Source organism: Plasmodium relictum (assembly GCF_900005765.1).
Source record: "Plasmodium relictum strain SGS1 genome assembly, chromosome: 13".
Lineage (NCBI taxonomy): Eukaryota > Apicomplexa > Aconoidasida > Haemosporida > Plasmodiidae > Plasmodium > Plasmodium relictum.
This window is the reverse complement of record NC_041691.1, coordinates 335,199-359,026: the sequence shown is the minus strand read 5'-3', so window position 1 is coordinate 359,026 and position 23,828 is coordinate 335,199. Positions and strand designations below refer to the sequence as shown.

General features: G+C 21.5%; 1 protein-coding gene across 1 annotated transcript; it reads left to right on the top strand.

Moving 5' to 3' along the window:
* Nucleotides 1–10: 10 nt before the first annotated feature.
* On the top strand, nucleotides 11–23,806 carry PRELSG_1308400 (E3 ubiquitin-protein ligase, putative; the record flags this gene model as incomplete). The annotated part of the gene is made up of 1 exon (XM_028678604.1): nucleotides 11–23,806. The coding sequence occupies one exon, from the start codon at nucleotides 11–13 to the stop codon at nucleotides 23,804–23,806; it is 23,796 nt and encodes a 7,931-aa protein (XP_028535733.1).
* Nucleotides 23,807–23,828: the final 22 nt, after the last annotated feature.

The window sequence follows — 23,828 nt, the reverse complement described above, 5'->3', positions numbered from 1 at the left end:
TGAGTAAAAAATGAAAATTCAAATTCCAAAAGATGATAATTTCATATTAATGTTAGACAAAATAAGTGAAGAAGAAAAATTTTTTATTCATATTTTATCAACATGTGATAATAAAAATTTATTAGATCATTTATTTCCTTTTGTCGATTGGATATGGTTAAAATCAGACATAATCGCATGGGCACCAGTCCTAAATAGATTTGATGATTTGCTGCACAAGTATATAATACATAATAAATTAAATAAAGAAGAAAAAAATATTAAAGAAGATATTTGCAAATCAAACGATAATTTAATAAAAAAAAATTGTGAAACTGATAATAACAATAGTAATAATATAAATAAAATAGGTAATGATAATAATAATGACGAAAAAGGTGATACTAAAGAAAATAGTGATGATTCATTTATTCCATCGGATTTGCTAATTGAAGAAATATTAAGATTTACCTATTATATATTAGACAACTGTCTAAGTAAATCAAAATATAATTCATTAGATCATTTGTTAGTACTTCTATGGAGTTTTAATCCCAAAATATCAATTTTATCGGCACAAATTTTAAACATATATTACTTATTTATTAAAAAAACAAAAAAAAATGAAAATAAAATAAATGAAATTGTAAATTTTCTTTCTTCATTGATTAACATACCTGTTCCTAATTATCTTCATCCTTACATCAACAATGATATTAGTAGAATAAATGATAACAATTATGTTTCTGGTTTAGTGTTATATTATTTGCATGATACATCAAATAAAAAATATATGAATAATATTTATTATAAAATTGAAAATAAGCATTTTCTTGATTTAATTGATTATAATTTAGATTTAAATAAAATATATCTTAATATTGATGATAATGAAATACCATTTACTTCTATTTTTCCTAAACAAGTTAAGTATAATGAAGCAAAAAAAGTTTTACAAAATGCTTTTGATACCATTGTCAAGAAATATAAAATTTATGAAAAAAAATTGTTTGATTTAAGACATAAATTAAGAATTTATTTAGGATTAGTATGCCCTAAATATAGAAAAAAATTATTTAATCTGAGATATTTAATTATATCTGGTTCCCTATCAATTAATTCTATATTATATCCACAAATTATTGCAAGTAATAGTATATTTTTACAAGAACTTTTATATTTTTTGAAATATCATAAATATATCCATTTTAATACGTTACATATTATTTTCGACCTGTTAACAACAGCAATAGAATCTCATTTACATTATAAACTTGTTTCGGATATACTAGGATTACGTTTGCATAGTGGTTTATTCATTAGTATTTTTAAATATTATTTGAACTATTTTTTATCTTCGTATTCTATACAAAAAGATATATGTCCATTATATATAATGAATGAATATAAAGAAGAAATGTATAGCACAAACTATATTAATTCATGTTTTATTAAAAAGCATTTAGATCAAAATTCTTCTTCTAATAACAATAATTGCAATAACATTGATAATGTAAATGTTAAAAATAACGATATAATTAATAGTAACAATAATAGTATTTTAGATGAAAACAATCAACCCAATTCAACGAGTGAAGTTTTACCAAATGTAAACAGTAGAAATAACGATGTAAATAATCTTTCATGTACATCACAAACTTTTAATAATAATCAAAATAATTTCAATGAACAAAGTAGCACATCTTTTAATAACTCATTTTCACAAAATATAGTTCCCTTATTAAATAATGAAATTAATCAAACTAATTTGGGATATCGTTCTAATGAAAACAATTTAGTTCATCAATCTAATATAATAAATGAACAAAATGATACATCTAATAATAATTTAATTTCTATAGAAAATAATGGAAATAATCAAAATTTGAATTTAATTTCTCCTAATGTTCTTGCATCGAATTTATCTAATGGTAATAATGTAATAAGAAATAATCTGTCATATCCTTTAAGTATTGGAGAAAATGAAAATGAACAAATTCATCAAAATAATATGAATGGAAATATAAATGATACTAGTAATGTTGATGTGGTAAATAATAATAATAATAACAATATAAATAATACTAATACAACACATAATGAAAATAATAGTGGTAATGATGATTCAGTGAATGTTTTTGATAATATGCATAATGAAGTTAACATGAATATTGTTGATAATATGAACATTTTTGATTATATAAATAATACAGATGATATAAATAATGAAGATAATATTAATATTTTTGATTATATAAATAATGCTGATGACATTAATATTCGTAGTAATAATAATATGGTTAACAGTGAAGAAAATGAAAGAACAGGAAATAATAGAGGTGAAATAAATTACGATAATTACGTAAGTGAAGAGGTCATTATAAATAATATTAAAAATTGTAAGAAAACTGGTGAAAGTGAATTTAAAAAAATGACAAAAAATTATTTTAAAGAATTTAGAAGAAAAAAAAAAAAAATATCTATGATGTTGCAATTATTAACCTTATATCACACATGCATAATGGAGCCTTGCCCTATTTTAACTATAGCCCAACAAAACACTTTAAAAAATTTTCCCTATTATTTATTGGATGGTTATACGCTTAACTTACCAATAGTTCATTTGCTATTAAGAATAATGGAAACGTTGCTTGACTTTACTCCGAATTCTTATTTCACAGTAAGAGATGAAGAAGAGTTATATAAAATATTGTTATCTCGCTTTCAGTATGAAATTTTTATGATATCAGATAGTTTTTATTATATGAATAGGAAGGATTTTCTGAAGTATTATTTTGAACCATTTAATTATAATAAATATGATGAATATTTTATTGAATCAAAAGATGATATAGAGATGTATTTAAAGAAACGTAAGAATACTGTTAATTTAGTTAATGATTGTGTTCAACAGATAAATATAAATGGATGTAATTTTACAGAGAATAAATCTATAAATAATAATATTATAAATAATGATAATACTATTTTAAATAATCAAAATATTAGTAATGATAATAATGTAGAAAAAAATAAAAATATAAATAAAGGAAAAAGCATTGTTCAAAAATATGATGATAATACTATATTTTCTTCAAATGATATAAAATTAATAAATCTTTTTAAAAAATATGATATTAATGCAGATACTACTGATGACATTCTTTTGAATAGATTCTCATTTTGGTTAAAATTACATATTTATGAAGAGAGAGTAAAAATAATTAAGATGATTTTAAAAGCTTTAAACTTAGCCTTAAAAGGTTATTCACCAACAGATACCTTGCTTGATATATTTACTAATAACTATATTTCTGTTAAAATAATTAAGTATATTTTGAAATATCCTCATAAATTTAGTTTATGCCTTTATGGCTACATTTTAGGTTTTATATATGAACACATATACGAAGACCCAACTATTTTGTCTACTTTATTAAAAGAAGGGATTTTAAACATTATGCTGCATAGTATTGTAGAAGAAAATTTAAAAGATGAAACAGTTTTAATATATGTTCCTTCTTTATTATCTTTAATGTTTATTCATAGTATTGGAAAATCCTCTATGAAAAAATTAAATTATACACCAATATATAACTTATTTCACTTCGTGATAAAAACTGATTATTTCTTTTTTGATAGATTTGGAGATATTGCAGTATCTATAGGAAATATTATTAATGAGCTAGAAAATTATGGATTTGTAATGAAAGATTTCTTAACATTTCATGTAAAATTATTGAAAAGATTATATATAGAAGGATTAAATCTAGGGTATTGGAAGTGTTTAGATTATAATTATGTAGAAAAACATGTGGAATCATCAATTAAAAAATTACATGATGTGCAGTTAAAAGATTTAAATATAGATAGATATAAATATAGAAGAGATAACTTTTTTTTAGATAGATTATCTATTATATGTAGATGTATTTTATCATATATGAAAAGTTCATGGATAAAAACATTCATTAAATTAAATGGTCTAAAATTTTTAATGGCTTTTGCCAATTTAATAAGCTTACCACCAAATTATGTTCATATTTTTGAATATCACCCAATTTATACTTTTATTATGAAAATTTATTTATATTCATCCTTTAAGAATATATATAATCAGTTTTTATTCCCTCTTTATAATTACAGTAATTTTATATTATATATACAGTACATTAACTTAATATTAAAAAATACTTTTTATTTTGATTTAAGTGAAAATATAATAATAGCTAAAAAGTCAGCAATTTTAAGGAAAAATAAAAATAATAATAAATATTTAAATACTGATTTTTTTTCTGGACCATTTATTGATCGTAATAAGATGCTCTTGTGCAATATTACTCAGTTATTTAATATTTTATATTTTTTAATTTCTGCTTATTCTGATGCGAAAGGATTATATGGAAATGAAGAAAAATTGTATGATTCACCAGAGCTATCAAATAGGAAAATTTTAGAAGTTTTTTCTGATGTACTAGTAACAATTGAAAGTGTTTTTGATTTTTATTTTACTCTTTATTTTTATCAAACTAATGATTTAAATAATAACATCTTTTTACATTTAAAAGATAAAATATGTGTACATGAGCATGTAAAAAGAACTATTAGAAACAATCAAAATAAATCAGATTATTTATTGTATAACTTATTTGGTTCTACTCGTTCATTATACTGTTATTCAGTTAATAATAATTTATATGATTTAAGTAATAAAGAAAATAAAACTCATTTTATATGTGATAAAGATAATATAGATGATTACAAATTAACTGATCATCTTAGCATGCTGGACAATGAAGACAGGGTTTATAAAACAATATATAAATATACTTTTTCTCAAGTTTTATCAGAATTTAATTCTTATATTCATAAAAATGTTAAAATTCCATCAGATGTTGTTAGTTATAAAAAGAAAGAGAAATGCAAGTTTAAAAAGTATTTTTCCAGTTCGGAAGATTCTGTTAAAAAGATTTCTGTAAAGAAAGATATCATTACAGATGATATAAGCAATGATAATAGTATATATAGTGAATTAATTAGTAATAATAATAGACTAAATGATAACTGTAATAATAATAAAAATAATGATAAAATCAATGATAATAGTAGTAATACAAATAATAATTATAATAACTGTAGTATAAATGATATAAATGAAGATTTTTTTTATAATCAAAATATTTCCAAAATATATTCCATTTACAATAATAGCTATGAAAAAAAAAATAACATTAAATCAGAAAATGATAAAACAAACAATTTAAAATCTATGAATCCCAACTATAATGATTATTATATTGATGACAAAGATATTAATATGCATACAAGTTATCCATATGAATCTAAATATGTAATGTGTGAAAGTTTACGATCGTTACTAGTAGTAATTAAAAAATTTTTTATTATGATTAACTTAGCATGCCATACTCGACAAATGAAAATAAAAACTAGTCCAAATTATATTTTTTATAATGTTTTACAACAAAAACATATTCTTTGTATTATTAGATGCTTAACAAAATGTATGATGAATATTCCATTGGTTAGTAAACCAATACAAGAAAATTCATGCATGAATCCAAATAGTATTTACAGCATATTATCAGATAATATAACAATAGAAAAAATTAATTATTTAAATAAAGCGAATGAAAAAAAGAATAAATATAATAATAATAATAATAATATATCAAAAAATAATTTTAAAAATCATGCAAAAAAAATATCAAAAATCAATCCAAATATTGCACAGCAAAATAGTATGAAACACAATTATAATAATGATCCTATTTTAGAAGAAAATAAAAATACTACATGCAATAGTAACAGCAATAATAATAATGATTCCTTGAATAATGTTGAATATAAAAAATTAGATAAAAATTACAACTTGTACGATTATTCATATTCTCCATTTATGAATTATCATGTTGAAAAAATTGATAGCTTTTATCCAGAAAGTTTTTATATGGAAGAAATATTATTTAAAAAATATAATTTTAACTTTTCTAGCGTTTCTATAATACCAAATAAAAACATTTTAAATAATAAAAGTACAAACAAAGAAATGAATTTGAATCATAATTCAAATAATATTAATTTATTAGAAAATGCTGATAGTGGTAATACGTTCAGTATTAATGATAATAATTTAAATGATGTTGACACAAATAACTTTAATGAAAATGGTTTGAAAACTTTAAACAACCTAAATTTTATGAATAAATGTATTAATGATAATTTGAATAAATATAATAAAATATACATATGTGACAATAATGGAAATATAAATAACGTATGTAATATGAATACATCGGAAAACTCTAATATTAAAAACAGTGACAACAAGGAGGAAAATTCTTCAAACAATTTTTTAAATGAAAAAAAATTTGTAAATGTTTTAATTCATATAGAAAATTACACCCCAATAAAAACTATAAAATATATTTCGGAGTTAATAAATATTTTACATAAATTACTTTCTGATAACAAATTAGAATTTATTAGCTATTTTTATTTTTTAGATTTATTATATAAAGTAGGAACATTTGATTTTATTTTTAATATGTTTAATTATGTAATGAGTGTATATATATCATTGTTAGCATTATATTATAAAAAAAAAAAGGAAAATAAGCAAAATATTAATTCCAAGTATACTAATTATATTCCTATACATGTAAGCAAAAATTACACATGTACCAATACTTATTTTGTTCGTTACATTATAAGATTAATGCAGTATTATTCTGATTATGACATAAATAGTGTAAAAATATATTTACAAATTACTGTTAAAGCCATAAATGCTTTTTTAGATTTTTTTATTAGCTTAATAAATATAGGAAAATTTAATTTAATTTTATTTTGTTCCAAAATGTTGCATCCTCTTACAAGAATCCACAGTAATTTTAAAAATAATCATGAGAAAGAAAAAGAAAAAGAAAAAGAAAAAGAAAAAGAAAAAGAAAACATAAAAAATAAGGAAAACAAAGATATTAAAGAAAACATTCTGAATGAAGAATTTAATTATACTTTAAATGGGAATGGAAGCAGAATAAATATAAATGGTGATGAAAATAATGATATAAAAGGTAAAAAAGAAAAACAAGAAGTAAATCTTAATGAGTGTAATTCTAATTTAGATAATACTAAAGATGAGAATAATAATACTACTATAATTAAAGAAGAAAATGCCACCAATGATAGAAATGTTGAAAATGATGATATTCCTAATAATATAAATGTTGATAATAATAAAAAGAATACTTCTCCAAATTCATCAAACAAATATGTCAAAAATAACAAAAGCAAAAATTTTTCTGATGATTGTAATAATATATCTGAAAAAAAAAAAGGAGAAAAACAAAAAGAGAAAAAAAATACATTTAGTTATAATAATAATTTTTTATTTTGCTTAGATTTTTTTGATATTATTAACACAATAAGATCAGTAAAGTGTGAAATATCCAATAATATATTTATGTGGTTGACATATATTAATAGTACAAGTGTTAAAATTAACAATCTAGGCAAGAATAATATATATATAAATTTTAATAATAATATAATATATACTTTCTTAAAAATTATTTTAAAATTTATTCATCATTCTACGGAAATAGAACCCAAAATTTTAGAATTTTGGATGAAAGAAAAATGTAAAGAAAAAAAAAATATTGGAAATAAGGAAAAAGAAAAAGATGCATTTAATTATCCAAATGTAGATATAATGGAAGAGTGGGGATATATGGGATTTGATGAAAAAACTATTTATGATTGTTTAAATTATTCAGGAACAACTGATTTAGATTGTACTTTAAATTATCTTGATAGAGCTAAAGAAAAGGAGTTTTTTTTAAATTTGAACAAGGAAAAATCTTTATCTGAAAGGAAAAGAGAAAATAAGAAATTTTGCTATTCTGAATGTGATGAAAATAGTAGTGAAGAAAATTCTAATACAAGTAATAAAAAAACAGATAATGAAGATAGAAAAAATGAAAACATAAGCGAAAATGCAAATGAAAGTGAAAATAAGGTAATAGATAATAATAGTAATAATAATAATAATAACAATAAAAATTCTAATAATAAAGAACATTTTTATAAAGATGATAAAGATGTACTAGAAAAATTTCCATTTATGTACGAAATTCTTAGAGAAGCAAAAGCAAAATCAACACATGCAAGAATTTATTACTATGAAACTATAATGGACCCAAATAGTAAAAGAAATATGATTTTTTATTTACAGTATTATTTAAAACTATTAAAAACAAATTTATTTCGTACATACGAAGAGAATAATACCATAAAAGAATTTTGGGATGAAGAAAAATATTTATTGTTAAAACAATACATTTATAAATATATTTTCAATATGCTCATAAATATAATGATTACTATACCATATAATGAATTGTCCTTTATGAATTTATATTTGAGTTTTCTTGTTATAGATATAGATAAAAAAACTGTAAAATTGTTTCTAGATCAATATAGAAAAACAATACATGACAAAAATAGTAATAAAAGTAGAATATTTAATCATCAAGATGTTAAAATCATTATTTTGTATTATTTTATTGAAAATATATCAAAAAAAATTAAGACTTTAAAAAATGACGAAAATTTTCCTATTGAACCTTTCTATCATTGTCATCATTCATTTATGCATTTTAATAAAAAGAAAAATAAAAGTACAAAAAACGAGAATACTAATACAAAACTAGAAACAAAAAACAAAAATATAAATAAGAATAAAGTACTAGAAGGTAGAAATATTGAAAATTCGTGTGATCATCATATTTTGTCATCAAACAATGTTAATACTACTACTGCGAATAACAGTAATAATAACAATAATAATGCTAATGCTAATGATAATAATAATAATAATAATAATAGTAATAGTAATAATAATAATAATATCATACACGTAGAAAGTGTAACATTGAATAATAGAACGAATAATGACTCTAATAATTCAAATAACATTTCAAATAATAATAATTCAAATAATATGAACAATAGCAGTAGTCAAAATAGAAGAAATAATATAATTAATGATTTATTGGTAGACTATCAACTAAATAATTATGATACAAGTAATCATAGTGATGATAATACTACTGTATTTTATCAAGGTAGTGATATTGTTGATGAAAAAAATTCAGTTAAAAATAATAAATTAAATAAGGAAAAGAATAATGATCAAGAAATAGGTAATGAATTAAATGATGATAAAGAATCTATATATGGTACCAAATATATTAAAGGTGATATGGATATAATATATGAATCACAAAAAGATATGGAAATATATTCTTACCATTTCTGTTTATATATGTTATTTTTTACTTTATACAACATTATTCATAAGTATAATATAGCAAAGAATTTAATTCTTCATATAGATAGAAATATTCTAGATTATTGCATTTTCTTTATACAAAAATTTAATGTTACTTATTTAAAAGATGTAGAAAATAATTCTAATTATTATTTGACTCAAGAAAAAAATAGAAATATTCAAAATGGAAATACAAAAAAGATGGAAGGTTTTCTAGATATGCATGGAGTAGGAAATAATATTAGCAATACTAAGACTCGCGCAAGTGATAACGATTCCTCAAAACGAAATCAGGAGAAAAATAAAAGAAAAAGAAAATATAACAAAATATTACCATCAAATAAACCAAATTCTAGTAACCTTGAACATTCCGATATAAATTCCGAAAATTTTGAAAATTGTTTTTCATATGCAAATGAACAAAACTGCAACATCATAAAAGAAGATACTTTAGTTGAAAATGGAAATATTTCAAATTGTTCTACTCATAATATTGTAAGACAAAATAATGATGATCAAAATGGTAATAATAACGTCGTTAGTAATATAAGTAATACAAATAAAAAAGAAAAAATAAACATAATGTATAACAAGGGTTTAGTAATAAATAAAAGTATTGAAACACATAATTTATTGATTCCATATTGGAATTTGGCTGATATAGATAATTCAGAAACTGTACAAAAAACGGCAAATAATTTATGTATAGAAAATGATGAAAATAAATTTATTGCTCTTTACTCAAAACCACCTTGTTTTTATGCACCACTATATATGTGCTTACATAAAATTATTATCAACTATTCTTTATATAATTTTAACGATAAAAATAAAAAAATAATAAAAAAGCAAAAAGAGGAGAAACTAAGTGAAGAAAAAAATATGAATTTTTCAAAAATGGAAAAAAATAACATATTAAATAAAACTAATTTTAATAAAATAGAAAAAAGTTGTAATCAAAGTGATAAAAAAAACGGCACTAATCAAAATTTTTATGAAACAAATATTGAAAATATAAGATATATATCCCCAGAAAAACAACATAATATAATAAAAATATGTATTGATACACTATATTATTTTAAAGGCTATAATTCTCATTTATGTTTAAGTATTTTACAAATTATTGAGTATTTAACAACTACATATAATAATGTTATATTTTTTATATCATATTCCCCTCCAAATATTTATAAGAATTTTAAAAAACTTTTTCAAATAGAAGAAAAAAGAAAAAATAAGCAAAAAAAATTGGAAGAAAAAAATTATTCTGCAAAATGTGATAAATTATTTGTAAATGAGAATATTATAAATTTGAACTTAAGTAAAAATGGTATTAATGAAGAAAAAAATTTTAATGAAAATGATAATAATGATTATGCTAATAGTATTAAAGATATAAATACCATTCCTAATTATTGTATAGATGAAAAAAATAAAGAACGCTCTAATTATTCAGAACCAAGGCTATCTTATTTTGATTTAAATGATTTAATACTAAATAATATGAGTAGAAATAGTTTAGGTATTCTTTTAACTATATCAAAGCAAGCGAAATTCAAAGATATGCTAATAATAATAATAAATATATTAATTCAATGTTTCACTGATAATTATGTTATTGCCAATAGAATTGAATATAGCATTAAATCTTATTTCCTATGTCATGGAATTCCCGTTAGATGCTTCATGAGAGAAAATGATTTAAAAGCAATTGAAAATAAAAATTTTTCAAATGCATTAGGTGTGTCATTAAATGAATTAAATGAAGCATTATATCCATTCATTTTTAAAAATCCACAAATTTATGAAGATATTTTAAGTTCCTTATGTTTTTTTCCTAACTTAAAATATGTAAAGAAGAATAAAGGAGATGAATTAGAAAGTTTAAATATTAATTCTTATATATTTAATATGCACAACAATAAAGATAGAAATAATTTGAAATTACCAATAAATATTGAGAAAAATGAAGTCAATAACAATTCTAACATAGAGCAAAAAGCAAATATTAGTCTAGATAAATTGAATAATAATAATATTTTAAAAATTATAAAAACAGAAAAACAAAAGAAAAGTAAGGAAACTGAGAATGATCATAACAGTATATTGAAAAGCACATTAAATGGAGAAAAAAGTAAACAGTATGATTCATCAAACATAAATAGAAATAGTAGTTCTATTCCATATTTAAATAAAAAAAAAACAAAATCTCCGAAAGATATTAATATAAATGAAAATAATAATAATATTAATAAACACAATAAATATTATTTAAATTTCTTTCCAATACCTGAAAATATAAAATCTATATATATGTTATCTGAAACAGCAAACAGTACAAAATACTTAAAAAAATATCAAATTAAAAATAATTTTTATAATTTCTATATATTATCTACCTTATTTGATTTTTTAAATTTGTTTACTATTATTCAAAGTAAAACGAGATTAACTAAATTAAGTGAAAAAGAAGAAAGACTTAAATTTAATAAAAAATTAATGGAAATATATGGGAATGATGTTGATTTTGATAATGAGTTAGAATATAAAGTTATGTATCCGTTTGCTTTAACTGCTGATAATATGCTATTTATTGTTAATTTAATTTTAAAAACATTTAAGCATTTAATTGCTTATTTAATTAAAGTTCCATCATCCTTTAATCATAAAATTATAAAAACCTTCTTTCAAAAAGATTATGATATGTATAATTTTAAAGGAGAAATGCTGTGTAATGATAGTTTTTTTTCATACAATATAGATTATATAAGTAAAGAAAATAAGGTAAATGCTAATTGTTCTCTTTCTAACAATAACACAGCTATTAGAAACAAAAATACCAATGATATTGTTATAAATTCGAACATATCTAATAATGATAATCCAATAAATGGTAACAATGGTGATTTAAATGCCATTTTATTAAAAAAAAATGAAGATATAATGAAGAATTCATTAAAAGAAAACAAAATATCTCAATACAATACACAAGTGTCAAGTATCATAAATAAATTAATACGAAGCGATTCCTCAAATACACATGATTATAAGCAAATTTCGGAATATTATCTACAAAACTACATGGAATACTATTCACTATTTGATTTATCTAATTTTACCTTTAGAAGCTGTTTATTCCCATTTATATATGAAAAGAAGTATATAACAGATATTCAGAATATTGATTTAATAAACTATGTTTCTAATGTTAATAATTCAAATAATATAGTATTTACTCCCTTTTTAATCTTTTTATTTAAAAGAATATTGCCGCAATTTATTTGTCTCAGTCATCCAATATTATATAGCTCTTTTACAAAAAATAATTTTAAAAAAAAATTTAAAAATATTGATAATTATTATTCTTCGTTAAGTAATTATGAATCAAAAAATTTTATATATGTAAAGCATATTCTTAACTTTATTCAATTAATTTTTGACATACACAATTCTAGTTATTATGTGCACAAAAAAGTAGTATTAGAAATAATGCATTTATTAAAAATTTATTCAAATTTTCAAAAAAAAAAGGATCCCATAATTAAAAATGAAAAAAATGTGGAAAATGTTTTTTCTAATGTAATAGACGTTTTTTCTTATGCAATTAGTTCTTTGCTTTATAAATTAGTTAATGAACAAAATATTAATGTTGAGAAGAATAGCATACTTGAAGAAAAGCAAATTTTAAATACGGCAAAATTTTTTTCTAAGGAAGGTATTCATAAAAAAGGAGAAAATAGTTCAAAAGAGGAAAATGAGAAGAATAATAAGAACACGAAATACAATAATAATAATGATGGTAAGAATGATATTGAAGGTAATAATAGTAACAATAACAGCAGTAATAGAAATAATAATGATAATAATAATAATGATGATAATAATAATAATGACAGTGATAATAATGATGATAATAAAGGTAATAATGATAATAATAATAATGAAAATAATGATGATAATAACAATGATAATAAAGATAATAATAATAATGGTAATAATAATAATAATAATAATAATAATAATAATAATAATAATAATAATAATAATAATAATAATAATAATAATAATAATAACAATAATAATAATAATAATAATAATAATAATAATAATAATAATAATAATAATAATAATAATAATAATAATAATAATAATAATAATAATAATAATAATAATAATAATAATAATAATAATAACGATAATAATAATAATAATAATGATGATGGTAATAATAATAATGGTAATAATAGAAATAATAATGATGATGATAGTAATAGAAATAATAATAATGATGATGATAGTAATAGAAATAATAATAATGATGACGAAGAAAAAAGAGAGAAAAAAGATGAAAATAACAAAACATTTTTTTATAGTAGAGAACATTTAATATTATTTCGCCATTCTTTATGTAACTTATTAAATAAATTAGATTATACAAAAGAAGATTTTGTCAATATAGCTACATCTATAATTCGCTGCTTATCTGTTTTAACATCAGCACCAATTTTGGGGTATCCTATAAAAACAAAGAATAACAAATTATGTATGATAAAGCTGAATAAATTGAATGAAAAAAAAAATAAGAAAATAAGAAAAATAAAAAGAAATAAAAGAAGAAAAAATATTTCCTATGTTACCTTTTTAAATCCATCATATGTTCGTTTTAGATCGGATTCAAGTAATAATAATTCAGAATGCTCAGATATTCCTTATTCTGTTGATTCGGTTATTTCGTATGAAGAGCACTTTATTTTTAACAATGATGATACTGATGATGATGATGATGATGATGACGATGATATTCGTTATGAGTATGAAGAAGAAATGGATGATGACTACTTAGATGAAGATGAAGATGAAAATGAGGAGTTATTTAATGAACAGAATTATTTTGAACAGAGAGATAATATCAATAGTAATTTAAATGAAGATCTGGATCCAGAACAAAATAATGAAAGTTCCCATATTGATGGTGAAAACGAAATAGAAACAAACGATCATGATGAAGAGGAAGAAGAAGAGGAAGAAATTGATGAAGATGAAGAAGAAGAAATTGATGAAGATGGAGAAGATGAAATTGATGAAGATGGAGATGAAGAAGAAGAAATTGATGATGATGAAGACATAGAAGATGAAGATATTGAAGACGAAGATGATGACATGGATGAAGATGAACTAGATGAAGATGAAGAAGCATTAGATGAAGAAGAATATGACGAAATTGAGATAGAAGATGAAAATAGAAGAGAAAGAAATAGTAATGAAAATGAAAATAATAGAGGTTTACATGTTCATGCATATTTAGTACAAGACAGAAATGTAATAGATGAAGATCAAATATATGATAACTCAAATAATTTATTATTACCACATGAAATTGATGAAAATGAAGAGAATTTATCAAATAATGATGACAATAATAATAATATAGTTTCTCGATTAGATTTAGGATCATGCAGCAGTAACGATTTAGATGTACAGAGTACTCATAGAATTAGAGAAATGGATGAAACAGAAGACTACGATGATGATGATGATGATGATGACGATGATGACGACGATGATGATGACGATGACGATGATGACGAAGACGACGACGATGACGATGATGATGAAGAGGAAGAAGAAGAAGAAATTGATGGCAACAATAGTTGTTTTAGTATCAATCAAAATAACGATAATGGAAGAACAAATAATAATAACGAAGATTTAATGGATACTGAAATAAATGTCAACAACTCTTTGTTAAATTGTAATGAAAATCAACATGAAATATTAGATACTCTACTAGAGGAAGATGGTGTTTATAATATTAATGATGATATAGATGAATACAATGATGACTATATCGATGATTGTGAAAATAGTAATAGAAATAACATCAATTTCAATAATAATGACAATAATGAAGTAGAAAATGTAAATAATGATGAAATAATAAATGGAATTAATTCCGTAAGTTTATTAAATAGTAATAATATAAAAGAAAATAATAAAACTAATAATGAGGGTGATAATATCTTTTATGCAAATGAAAATAATATAACAGAGAATAATTTAAATGATGCTGTTAGTGATAATAGGAATAATCAAAACATTCCTCTTTTAAATTCTTCATCAAACGTTAAGAAAAACACAAATAATTCTGATAATTCAAATGCTATGTTTAATTCTGAAATAGTAACGCAAAACGCCATTAATAATGATTTAACAAATAATATAAATATTAATGTTAATGAAAATGATGATACAAAAAGTAATATTAGAAGTAATTTATATAATAACGGTGACACTAATACTAATGGTTTTAATAATGTGAATAATGATAATAATGACTTACTTGAGAATAATAATATTAACAATAATAATAGTACTAATGAATATACTAGTATACTAAGTAATGAAGAAAAAAGTAAATTACAAGAAAATAATAATTTTATAAATAAAAATGAAGAGAACAAAAAAAAAAATGGTAAAGAGGATAGTAAAATGATAAAAGAAAATTTCAAGATTAGTGAAATAAATAGCCATCAACAAATTAAGGAAAATGATATAAATAATGAAAATACAGTTAATAAAAACATGTATTCAGATGATAATAATGAGGAAGATATAAAAAACACGTCAAACATTAAAAATGTTAGAAGCAATGAAAATATGGCAATAAGTGATAGAATTAACTCTTCAGAAGGTTTACTAAATCTTAACAATATAAATGAAAATGATATTGGTTTAATTGATTTATATTATCACTTTTATAGTTCTTATAACGGAGACTTAAATTCTTTAATTAATGAAAATAATAGTATATTATATTTAAATGAGGCAGCGAGGATTAATACCGAATCTCCAGAAAATCAGAACAATTCTTTGAATAGCGATCATGTAGAAAAAACAAATAATGAAAATAGGTTAGAACAAAGATTACTGGTAAATAATAATAGCAGTAACAATAACTCTGAAGAAATAAATAGCATGCCAACCAATGCTAATATACTCACATTAATGAATCAACTTTGCTCTAATTTATTATTAAATAGTGATAGGGGAAGTAATGAAAATAGAAATAGTAACATAGAATTAACGAATGCATCTAATATAGTAAGAAATAATAATATTACAAATAACAACAATGATTTTAATATAAATGAAAACTCTACTAATGAAAATGATCCATATAATAACGCTGTGAACGAAAACAATTGCACTTTTTATCATATTAATTTTGATAGAATAAATAATATTCCCATGCAACCAATTTCTAATAATTCTTCAAACTCTAGAGCCAATATAGTAAACAGGAATATGAATCATACAAATAATAACTTGAGAAATTTATATAATAGTATTCGAAATTATAATATAAGTGAAAATAATACTAACAATAATAGAAATATTTATTTTCCCTCTAGTATTATAAGAAATAATATAAATGAAGCAACTAGAGATTCAGAATGCCATATAAATAACAATAATGAAGAAGTAAATAATGAAAATAGCTATTCTTATTTAGATGAAGTTGAAAATATTACTAATTTTAATTCTAGTTGCAATATACATAATCGTAACAATAATAATAATAATAATGATAGAACTGTATCTGATTTCAACGCAGATACTAATCACACAAAGAACAAAAATATAAAGGATGAAAAAAAAGAAAATATAAACAAGAAAAATACAAAAAATGAAGAAAAGTTTAGTTTGGTTGATACAGTTTTGGATAATGATAAAAAATTAAAAAGTAGTATTTGTAATATGATATACAGCAAATTATGCAAGACTATTCCTAAAGTTCACATAAATTTACCATTTGAAAATTTAATTGAAGAAAAAAATAAAATAATCCAAAATATGAAAAGACAAATAAAAGAAAAAAAAGATGATGAAAAGGATCAAGAAAACAAAAGCCCAAACAAAAATGAAAATGAAAATTTATCAATTTTGAACAACGAAAATAAATCAACCAATGATAATTTAACCAATCATAAGATAAATGAGGATTCAAAACAAATACCTAAAATAAAAGATGAAACTGATATAAATGAAAACAATTCCAATAATATTGCAAATATAGAATCATTAGAACAAAATGATCAAATTGAAAATGTGCAAATAAGCACAACCAATAATCAAAATAATAATTTGCAAGAAAACTTGAATGAAGCTAATTTACATGAAGATACTATTGTCCAAAATAATGTAAACTATAATGAACAAAATGTAGAAAATGAAGATTATAAAAATATAAATTATGAAGAATTGTTTGATAATGTTCTTAAAAATGAATCTATTCTTATAATATGCTGTTCATTAGGAATAAATGAAAATCAATTTTTACAACTCCTAAATGTTGATAGATCCTTTCTCATTGAATTACCAAATAATTTAATAGACGAAATTATAATTCAGCATTTAAAGAATATTACATTAGCAGGCATAAATGAAAAGGCGCAAGAAAATATAATAAATAAGAAAAACATATCCATTGAAATATATAAAAATTATCTAAAATTTAAAGAATTTAAAAAAGTGCAGCAAAATTTATCATCTGAAAACAATAATGAATTAAATGCGAACATAGGAGGTATTATAACTAATAATACAAACAATAATATATCAGAAAATTTAGATGATGATCCTCGTAATATAAATTCTACTGAAAGCAATATTTATGTAGAAAGCATTAATAATGTTGAAAACATTGTAAATGGTGAAAGGGATTTAAATATTGAAGATATTACGAATATTGAAAGTAATGTGAACGTTTCAGAAGTAATAAATAATGAAAATAATGCAAATGTTGAAAATATAACAAATAATGAAAATGGTGCAAATGTTGAAAATATAACGAATAATGAAAATGGTGTAAATGTTGAAAGTATAACGAATAATGAAAATAGTACAAATCTTGATGAAAAAGAAAGAAATCTCCTTATTTATAATAGTATAAAAAAAAGTTATTTAGAAGCATTACCATCTAGCGTAAGATCAGAGATTAAAAAGAGAATTATAGGAAACAAAAGTCAAAGAAATGAATTACAAGACGAAACAAATATATCTTTCATAGATTCTCTAACACCTGAATTAAGAAGAGATGTGTTATCTACAGCAAGTATAAGATTTATAAGAACATTGACAGAGGAAATGATAGAAGAGGCAAGGAATTTAAGATTAGTAATTTTAAATGGTCGTTCTAATAATTTAAGTATAAACAATAGAAGTAGGCAAAATAATACAAATAATGATATTATAAATTCAAGTACTAATGTGAGAAATAATAATAACACTACACCAAGTATTAATGTAAGCACAGATAATTCTAACATTGCTAGTAGAATAAATAGCATAAGAAATGATATCCAAGAAAGAATTACAAGCAATGTTTTAAGAAGTACATCAAACAATTTAAATAATAATAATGATAATAATAATATAAATAATAGTATAAATAATAATATCAGTAGTAATAATAATCTTGTTACATTAAATAATAATAATAGAAATACAAGAAATAACAGAACCACACTCAGCACAACCAATAGAAATATCATTAATAGTAGGCGTCGTTTGAATATTCCCTTAAGAAATACTCTTAATAACATGCAACGAAATAATTTTATTAGAATAACTTATAATGAAAATAATAATCCAATTATAATGATAAATACAGGGCATGAAAATTATGATAGTCTTACTGTTTCTCGTTTTCTTGATCACTTTTTAGGTAGTAGATCAATTGATACATCTAATCCTAATTTACGTTTAGATGATAGTAATACCACTAATAACACTGCTAATAATAATAATAATAATAATAATAATAATAATAATAATAATAATAATAACAGTAATAACAATAATAATGAATCAAGATTGTATTTTAGTAACGAAAATAGAAACAGTAGCAATATTGATCATAATTATCATGTAATGAATGATGATAAATCTTTAGAGAAAGAAGAGGATGTATCACTAAGTAAATATCTAAAAAATTTATTTCCTTCTATAAATAAGTTAGATTCAGACAATTCTAAAATTTCATCTTTGTATGTATGCTTAGAAGAACCTGTATCTTCTCAGGCTTTAATCGATATATGTAGATTATTATTTTTAAAAAAAGAAATAAATAAGAAAATTATGTTTACATTATTTTGTAATTTAATTTGTTCATATCAAAAAACGAAAATTTATACACTTCAGCTATTTATGAATATTTTATGGACTGCATCAGTTGATTTACATGGAAAGAAGAATAACCCTTCATACGTTGCATTAAATTCTTTACATTTTCCTCCTAAAATGTTATATTACAATGTAAATAAAAAAAATTATGGTTTATTTTCAGATAATTATTTAACAACAGCTTCTGTATCAGCAGAAAGAGTTTTAGAACAAGTACAATCATTACTTATTACTATTCCACACATTACTACTTTTTTTTCAACTTTGCTAATTCATCCTTCTTACTTTATACCTAAAGATATCGAACAAAAACTAAAAAGAAAAAAAGAAAAAAATGAAGAGAAAAAAAATTATAATAGAATAAATGAAGAAAAAGAAGAAAAACTAGGAAGTAAAGAAAGAGAAAAAGAGGAAGAAGAAGAAGATGAAAACAAAAATGAAAAAGAACTAGAAGAAAAATATAATGATGATGAAGCAGTTATTTTGCAATATGAGTTAAAAAGAAAAAGATTAAAAATGGATCAAAAAAATATTTTTCATATACATAACAAAAATTTTGATAAAAAAATTGATAAATCAAAAAATGAATATCCTATAAATATTTTATTCAAGTTATTAAATTCTTCATTATACTTAACATCAAAAAAATTAATGAGTCATTTGTTATCTGTCATATATAATCTTTTAATTAACTGTGGAAAAAAATTTTATAATTATGCAAATTTTACTAGATGGGTATATACTGAAAATTTAGAAGAAATTTTGAATGATGAAAACACAAGCAAAGAAGATGATTTCAGAAAAGATGATGACATTAACAACACATCATTACTAAATAGTAGTTCTGTTGAAAAAAATGCTTCCATAAGTAAAGAAAATAGTGGGAAAAATAAAGACAAGAAACAAAAATATAAATTAAAAGAATTTAGTCATACATCAAAAATTAATAGAGAATTACTATTAAATATAAGAAATTTAAAATATAATGAAACAGAAAAAAATGATTCAAATACAAAACCATATTATTTATTAGAAGTTATATCAATGGACGCTTTAAGTAATTTAAGTAAACTGATATGTAATTATAAAACAAATTTCTTATGGATAAATACTAATAATAATAATAGTAATAATACGAATAATAGCAATTTAGAACAAGTACATAAGCAAGATATTTCTTCATTAACACAAATAATGGTTATGTTTTTTTCACATTATAAATTAAAAGAATTAATTATTCAAACATTAAAATATCATACTCATGTATTAATAAAGAGGATAATTTATGATTTAAGAAAAATTATTCATTCAATTCATAACAAGACTTTTAATGTTTATTCTGTTGATCATTCAGATAGTTTAGAACAAAAATTAATAGCATTCTATAGAGTAATTACAATTTTATTTAATGCACCTTCTCTAATAGAAAATTTAACAAATAAATATGAATCAACCAAAAATGAAAGCTCAGAAGAAGTTAATAATTTAAAAGAGACAAATGCAGATGTAGAAACAAGTGCTTTTCTGAATGATAACGTAGGTGACGATAATAAAAATAATGATGATACAAATAATAATTCTAATGATAATATTAATAACACAGATAATGTGGTTAATGATACATGTAAAGAAAATGTGATTGAAGAAATTAATAACATTAATGATAAAAATGATATACATAATAAAGATAAAGGCTTATCAAGCAGTAATAATGAAAAAAAGAATAAAAAAGTAAGTGAAGAAACAAAATTCGATATATGTGCCGATTTCTTTTTATCCATTAATATTGATTGCTTATGGGAAGAATTTAATAAAACTATGCAAGTTATCAATAATTCATTAATTGACAAAAATTACAAATTTAAATGTAACAATACAAGAAATGGAATTATAAGTACTAAAAAAGGTGATATAGAAAACGATTTAGAAAATGATATTTCACAAAAGGGTAATAATAATATATATGCAGGAAAACCAAATGTTTCTTTATTTGATTCAGGATCTTCATCACATAATTCTTCAGATTCCGATTATCGTATAAGTAATAATATACAAAATAATTTGCAAATAAATATGAGAAATAACATAGAAAGCAGAAATGACAATGATAATAATAATAATGAAGAAACAAAGAAAGAAAATGACGACGAGCCACCTCCAACTATTTTAAATTATTTGCTACCCTTAATGGAAGCTTATCTATTTATAGAAGAAGTTATTTTAGTTTCTCAGTATAAATTAAAAAAATTCAAAGATTTAGAAAAAAAAGTGGCAAATTTAAATATCGAAAGTATAAAAATTAATGAAAAATTAGCTTATGATGACAGCCCCTTTTATATAAATATATATGATAAGAAAAAAAAATGTTTTACGAATGAAATGTATGATTCGGTTAAAAATAAGATTTTTAAAACAAGTAATTATACTTATTTAAATAAAATAAAAAGGAAAAAGGAACCAAGTGTGGAAGATGAAGAAGAAGAAGAAGATCAGCAATATAAAAGGAAAGGAATCAGCTATGATCCATTAAAAATAGAGAAAGAAATTGATACAAACGAATTAGAAGGTAATAAAGGTGAAGATGCAAATAAAAAAGATAAATCTTTAACAGAAAAAGGAACCTTTTTTAATAATGTAGAAAAATATTTTATAAATAAATTTAAAAGGAAAAAAACCAATGATGAGAATAATAATAATAATGTAGAAGAAATAAATAAAAATAAAAGAGAGGAAATGGGCTATTTCGAGGATGATATAAGAAAAGAGAATAGAAATATAAAAAAATCTACGGATTATGAAACATTTTATGATGCAAATGAAACTGTTAAAGAAAGCATTAATGAAAAATATAAAGTATATAATGATCTAAATTTCAAGTATTCAGAGGAAAATGCAAAAATAAATAGAGAATTTTACCACTTAGAGGAATATGAAGATGCAAAAGAAAAAGAAGTTGAAGAGGAAGATGAATATATACAAATTAAATTAGAAGATAATGAAGGATCAATAAACAGTAGACATAAAAAGTTAATAAAATTTGTTTATATAAATAGAAGAGTTATTAATAGTTTGATAAAACAAACCCCAATATTACTGCATCATAATTTTAAATCATTGATAAAGTTAACATCTTCTTGCATTAATTTTGAAAATAAAAGGCATTATTTAAGAAAAAAATTAAAGTATTTAAAATCTGGCATAAGAAGTGAACCAATACGATTAAATATAAGAAGAGAAAAAGTCTTTACAGATTCTTATTATCAATTGAGAAATAAATCAGGTAATGATTTAAAAGGAAAACTTATTGTTACTTTTAAAAATGAAGAAGGAGTAGACGCAGGTGGATTAACAAGAGAATGGTATTCTATTTTAGCTAAAGAAATTTTTAATCCAAATTATGCTTTATTTTGTAGAGAAGGAAAAAAAAGTGAATTTAATCATCCAAACCCTTTATCATATATTAATCCTGATCATTTACATTTTTTTAAATTTGTTGGAAAATTTATTGCAAAAGCAATATATGATGGGCAAGTAATTGATGCCTATTTCTGTAGATCATTTTATAAGCATATGCTAGGAAGAAAAATTTTGCCTGCTGATGCGGAATCAGTAGATCCTGAATTTTATAATAGTTTAATTAAAATATCAGAATATAAATTAGAAGATTTAAATTTAGAAATAAACTTTAGTACTGAAATTGACGAATTCGGAAAAACCAAAATTATCGATTTAATACCAAATGGTAGAAACATTCCTGTAACTGATGAAAATAAACAGAAATATATTGAGTTATTATGTGAATTAAAAGTTACTAATAGCATAAAAGAACAGCTAGAGGCCTTTATGGATGGGTTTAAAGAATTAATTCAACCAAAACTAATATCAATTTTTGATGACAAAGAATTGGAATTGCTTATAAGTGGGATACCAACAATAGATTTGAATGATTTAAAAGAAAATGTAGAATATCATAATTATACCCCCAATTCTATTCAAATAATTTGGTTATGGGAGGTTTTACAAGAATTTGATGAAAATAAAAAGGCATCCTTTTTACAATTTGTTACAGGAACGAGTAGAGTACCATTAGGTGGATTTAAAAATCTAATGGGAATGAGAGGTGCTCAAAAAATGATCATTTATAGAGCATATGGAGAAGATAGACTCCCAACTGCACATACATGCTTTAACCAACTTGATTTACCTGAATATTCATCAAAAGAACTGTTAAAAAGTAAATTAATCAGAGCTATTATGGAAGGAAAAGAAGGATTTGGTTTTATATAAAATACAAAAAAAAAAAAAAATA